Source organism: Psammomys obesus, unplaced genomic scaffold, assembly GCF_907164565.1.
Source record: "Psammomys obesus unplaced genomic scaffold, mPsaObe1.curated_primary_1811, whole genome shotgun sequence".
In the NCBI taxonomy this organism is placed as follows: Eukaryota; Metazoa; Chordata; class Mammalia; order Rodentia; family Muridae; genus Psammomys; species Psammomys obesus.
The window spans coordinates 17,687,181-17,693,180 of NW_026596057.1; the positions used below are offsets into that span (position 1 = coordinate 17,687,181).

Sequence of the window (6,000 nt, forward strand, 5' to 3'; positions counted from 1 at the left end):
CAACAGCTAACGTTTATTGACTACCTGACAGAATGATGTATTTTTCTGCACATAACCCTGATCACAGCCCTATTGGATAGAGATCATGGCTGTGCCCGGGAAACCAAAGCTTATTATTTTACTCAGGTCCCATTTTTCTATGCTAATAAGATCTCCATGGAAACTCTGAACCAGCCCTGCCAGTCTAGCTCCATGCCCGACATCCACCAGCAGCTCCACTCTGAGCCTCCTGACTTGACACCACAGGGAGTTGGCTGCTTGATGGTTGCAGCCTCCTGCTGCTGAACTTGTGTCCTGTTTCCATGTCAGAAAACGAATTCCCAGCAGTCATGGACCTTGAGGGTCTCCTTTACAGCTCTACAACAGGTGGCGAAGACAATAGCTCCTCCCTCATCTAGGGATGGTGTTCAGCCTGGGCCCTGTCACCGGGAAGGCTGTCATGAGGATGACTGCTGCCTTCATGCTCTTCCTGGGAGCACTGGTTACCCATTTTGTCTGTCTGCTAAAGGTTTTATGCCACAAGTGAATCAAACCTCGTTCTGCAAGGCACGGAGGAGTGCAGTCTAATGGTGGAAGAAACTAAATGAGGCAAAGCAGCGACTTATTGTGACAGACTAGGCAGTCTGGGGCTGTTGGGCAAGGAACCTGTGACTGCTCCTGCTTCTGCAGATCCCAAGGCTGCATTGGATGACAGTTTCTGTATGTTTGCTTTGTTTTTACATATGAAACAATGCTTATATTATGAACGAATTAACTGCAAGTCACTGTCTAGACACTATTAATGCTAACTTTTAACAACCATGGCAAATAACTGTCATCATTTTTATTTCATCAATGAGAAAACTGGGACTGAAAGAGGTAACTTAAACAAGGTACCAAAATTAGCAAGAAATACAGCTAAGATTAACATCCGGACATGTGATTAATAATTCATTGTAGTGACCTGAGATTGAGGGGAGTGTGAAATATTCCCATTGTACATATACATAACAAAGAAACATTTAAACATGTTATGTGTTCGAGGAATATATATATATATATACATATACATATAAATAATTTTTTTTTTAATTTAAGCATTGGTGCTTTTAAAAATGGATTCCCCCAGCACTCAGGGAGGCAGAGGCAGGCTGATAGCTGTGAGTTCAAAGCCAGCCTGGTCTACAAAGCGAGTCTAGAACAGCCAGGACTACACAGAGAAACCCTGCCTCAGATAGATAGATAGATAGATAGATAGATAGATAGATAGATAGATAGATAGATAGATAGATAGATAGATAGATATTTAAAGAAAGAATGGATTTCAATTATTTAGAAAGTTCTGGGTTTGTTTTGTGAAGGAAAAAAAGGTTTACTGAATATGCTGGAAGGAACTGTGGGCTGGGCTGGGGGTTATAAAAGTACCTCTAGTAGCCAAAGTTATAGTTCCTTATTGTAATAAAGTATGATTTATAATATTATTAATTTATCCTGAAATCGAGAGTATATACACGTAAACAAAGAATCATTTGCTACCAATACTTAATACACATCAACTACAAAAATGAAATAAACAAAAAGAAAAGAAACATTGACGTTATTGGCATTGAAGTTGCTTGAAATAAATGTACTATAAAACAGTTAACAAGAAAATAGCTTGGGCCGGGTGTGGTGGTGAGTAATCTCAGCACTTGGGAGGCAGAGGCAGGCTGATCTATGAGTTCAAGGCCAGCCTGGTCTACAAAGTGAGTTCCAGGACAGCCAAGGCTACACAAAGAAACCCTGTCTTGAAAAAGGAAAGAAGGAGGGAGGAAGACAGGGAGGGAGGGAGGGAGGGAGCGAGAATTAGAGGGAGGGAGGGAGGGAAGGAGGGAAATAGCTTGAGCCAGGTATAGTGGTGAGTAATCTCAGGACTCCGGAGGCAGAGGCAGGCTGATCTATGAGTTCAAGGATGGCCAAGGCTACACGAAGAAACCCTGTCTTGAAAAAGGAAGGAGGGAGGGAGGGAGGGAGGGAGGGAGGGAGGGAGGGAAGGAGGGAAGGAAGGAAGGAAGGAAGGAAGGAAGGAAGGAAGGAAGGAAGGAAGGAAGGAAGGAAGGAAGGAAGGAAGGAAGAGCAGGCAGGCAAGCTCGGGACAATGGCTTGCTTATGTAAGTAGGAGAAACTACTGAAGCATCCATTGTCATACACAACTTTTAGTTATATTGTTTGAGGTTCTTATTTTCATGTGTTATAGAGTCAAAGTGTTTGTTTTTAAGGGAGCGCTTGTCCCCAAATTTTAGAGCATCTAGCATATTTGAAAAGAAAAGCCAGCAGAATGTTACAAACAAAACAATCTAACTTGACCTTTCACAGAAGCCTGTTCTGTGACATTGTGATGAAACAGGCAGCTACTTTTGTCTCGTGCTGTCTGTGGAGATTTGCCCTCACATCAGAACAACCCAGCCAGGTCAGACACGGAAGCTCAGTTCTGGTCCCAGCTGTGTCTTCATAGTGGAGAAGGGGCAGAAGATGCTCAGACACAGCCACTCCCTCATGTCCTCAAACCTGCCAAGAACCTGCTTGCTGGCAGGCTCATCAAAGCCTCTTGTCCCTGAAGTCATTCAAGCTCCAGATCTATCACACGTATTCATAAACTTCTTATTTGCTGTTCCTTTAAGCCATTTTTAGGGTGAATTAAAAACTCAGGCATCCCTCAATTCCACACTGTCCTCCTATGACATTTTAAGTCCCAGGCATGCGGAGGGAGCTGGAGAATGTGAGCCCCGAAAAGTGACTGTCAAGTCTTCTTGGTGAGAGCGAAGACTCCTAGCTGCATCATCCCTTTGACTTATTGATATAAGCTATATGTCATACTTGCCTGGAATGGAAGTTGACATAAGTTCTTGCCAGCATTTTTTAAACAGCTTATTAATGGGCTTGGTCTATCATGCCTTTAGATAATTAGAGCTAAAAATCAGCCAGCGCTCCTCACCAAGGAAGACTGGATTCCATTACAAAGCAGACTTAAAGAAGAAAATGGGCCAGCAGCAACTATTTCCAGGCCCTGGTTTGACTTTTTATTCACATGACCTTTTCTTTTCGTTCCCAGGGTCGGGATTACTGTTCTGAAGAAGAGGATATCACATAGCATCGATTCTTCCACGCAGACAAGGAGCTACTACTGTGTAAATAGGTTACACCCCAGTTGAAACCTTTGCAAAGGTCGGTTCTCTTCACTGAACAGCACTATAGCAAACGAAGACCGGTCCATATCGTATGCCCCATTTAATTACAGTGTTTCTTAATGAACCTGCCAAGGAATATTGCTAAACACAAACACAAAACTGTTCTGGAACTTTCTTTGTTGCTGCTAGTTAAAACTTGTTGCAACTTTTCACTTCTCTTGTGTCCAAGTATGCAGCAAAATTCTGCAATTCACCTTAAAGATACTATTGGTTTTACGATGCTCTCTGGCCTATTTTCTATAAGATGAGGTTGAGGTAGAGGTGAACTCTCATACAGACTCCAGTTCTAGCCTGGTTCTGCTTTGATGTCAGGCAGCCCCTCCCCTTCTTTCCTCCCCCATCTCTTCCAAGTGGTCCAGAGGTGCCCTGAGCCTTGCTTCTCCCTGGTAATGGGAGGCTTTGGACATGGGATGGTGGCCTTGGTGAGCCTTGTTTCTCTGCTCAAAAGTAGAAGAGCCACAGTTGACTAAAAGCATGTCGTGACCTGACTCCTGGAAGTGACATAGGGGCGAGCATAGGTGGTTCCACTTCCTAGGACTCTGAGTGCAGGATTAAGCTTGTAGGGTTGGCTTTGCTCACGTGCAGAAGTGTGACCACAATCATCTTGAATCCCTCTTCCTCACTCTTTTTTTTTTTTCTAAGAAATAAACATTTTACTGTTTTTATGTATCCTTGTCTTCTCCCATTCATCCAGTTCAGCATTTTAAGATGATCCCAGGGGTGGAAGTTTAGTCCTCCTTCACAGTGACACTGACGATGGCCTACATGGCTCCCCACACTCTGTTGACATCTGCCACGGTGTGGAAGGGCTGTAAGTGGTCGGAAGAGATGAGGGACGTCCCGGTGACTTCTTAGGAGGGCTGGAAACCACCGTTAGCTTTCTTTTTGTTAGCTATTAAACACGCTATTTTCTGATTCTCCCCCTTCAATATGCTACCTGAGCCTTGCCCCTTCCCTTGTGTTTCCAGCTCCGGTAGTATGGGTAAAAAGGTGTCTACCTGGAAATCATAGGATATTCACACTGGTGATGTTATTCGGAGATGTGAAAGCCAAAAGCCCCTGCTGGTGGGGAAGTATTGACTGTGTTCAGTAGAGTTTATTTTTCCATACTATATGAAGAGAAAAACCTCTTCTCAAAGACAGAAGTAATATTTTTAACAAATATTGTCACAAGTAAATAGCAATCAAAAGGAGAAAATAACTTTTGTATTTTTTTAATCGTGTTTGATAGCTTTGATGAGGGTTCTCTTTGTTACTTTCAGGGGAGGGCACCCTGTTAAATGCCATGCCAGCAGTCCAGGGTTGGGCTTGTCTCTCTCTCTCTCTCTCTCTCTCTCTCTCTCTCTCTCTCACACACACACACACACACACACACACACACACACATACACACCAAGAGACACACACACAAAGGAATGCTGTGGTTTTTTTTTCTCTGAAGGTTATGAATTTCAAGGGCCTCACTATCAGCCACACTGCCACCTTTGGAAGGTGGAATAGTTTCAAGAGGGATAGGTAAGACGTTCCCAACTGTCAAAAGATTGTCTGCCACAGAACAGAATGGGAAGCTGAATCTGTTCTTGCCAAAGTGATACTTGACTTTCAGATCTGTCCACAAAAAAATGGCAAGATTCTTCATCTCCTGTCAGACCCGAGGCAGCAAAAGTCAGGGAAAGAAAATGTAGTTGAGTGCTATAGAAAATGGACTAGGGTGCTAGCAACAAAATCCCATAATTCTTGCAGCCAGCAGCAGCTATTTTGGGGAGCAGCTGTGCTTGTTACATAAATAGAGAGTTGCAGCCAAAAGCTAAGGCTTTTTATCCTGCTTCAAGCAGAAAAATGCAGGGAGAGTCGAGTAGTCAAGGGTTTTAAATTCCCTCCCCTTGTATGGTTTTTTTGGCCAAAGGACGAAAATAGTTTTCCTCAACTGTAAATGAACTGTTAAACCCCACCTCAAACTTGTTCACTGGAGACTTTGTTTACTGTTCTCTGGATGGCCATTTCCGGGATCTCATGCTCTTATCAAGAAAGAATGAAGTGAATGTTAATGTCTTCCATTTGACCCCTCTACTCGGTGTCTAAGACAGTGTCTTCCCAGGAAATCAACACCCTCTGCCTGAAGATGAGAAACCCATGTCTTTTTCCTCAGTCACATTTAGCATTTTGGATGTCACTCATGTTTCTTGGGACCCTCCCTTTGAGTGTTAATGAAACCCTAAGTGCTGTTTAGGAAACAGCAGTTTTTCACAGTTCTGTCTCCTGTGTTTCATGCTGGATACCTCTATGCTGTACAAAAGTGATTTCATCTTCAGATATGTTCAGTTGCCTCTAGAATTAGGTCCAAGAAATGGGATGGTTGAGTGGGTTGGCATGAAATGCTTGGCTATGTTAGCAGCACTCAAAACTGTCTGTTTTCCATTTGTTGGTTTGAATCATAAAATTGTCAAGTGATTTGTGTTTGTACTTTATTTTTCTATACCAACTGGAAGGATCTAAATTAAAAAATATATGGCCCTCCACTGTATCAGAACATTAGGCAGATTGCCTCAGGTATAAGGAGAAGACTTATCCAGTATGGCTGCTGGTGTATCCTGCTAGTTGTCATGTCTGTAGGACTCGGCCATTGGAAGGAGGGAGGGAGGGAAGTGACCTGGTGGGCGCAAGAAGAAAAATGTTGAGAAATGGACAGAGGCTATTTGGAAGAGCGTTTAGAGTGGCTGTGTGCTATGGCAGTTGGTCTAGTGGCCAGTGGGTGGAGTGGGCCGGCTAGTGAGATTTGTAGTTGGGTTATACA

At 43.3% G+C, this 6,000-nt stretch overlaps 1 protein-coding gene across 1 annotated transcript in view; it reads left to right on the top strand.

The window, feature by feature from the left end:
- CUNH1orf21 (chromosome unknown C1orf21 homolog) overlaps positions 1 to 5,736 on the top strand; it is a 196,857-nt gene extending 191,121 nt beyond the window's left edge. Inside the window, exon 6 of the mRNA XM_055624496.1 lies at positions 3,071 to 5,736. Coding sequence (XP_055480471.1) covers positions 3,071 to 3,109 — 39 coding nt within the window. The 3' untranslated portion in view covers positions 3,110 to 5,736. The remainder of the gene's footprint in view (positions 1 to 3,070) is intronic.
- Positions 5,737 to 6,000: the final 264 nt, after the last annotated feature.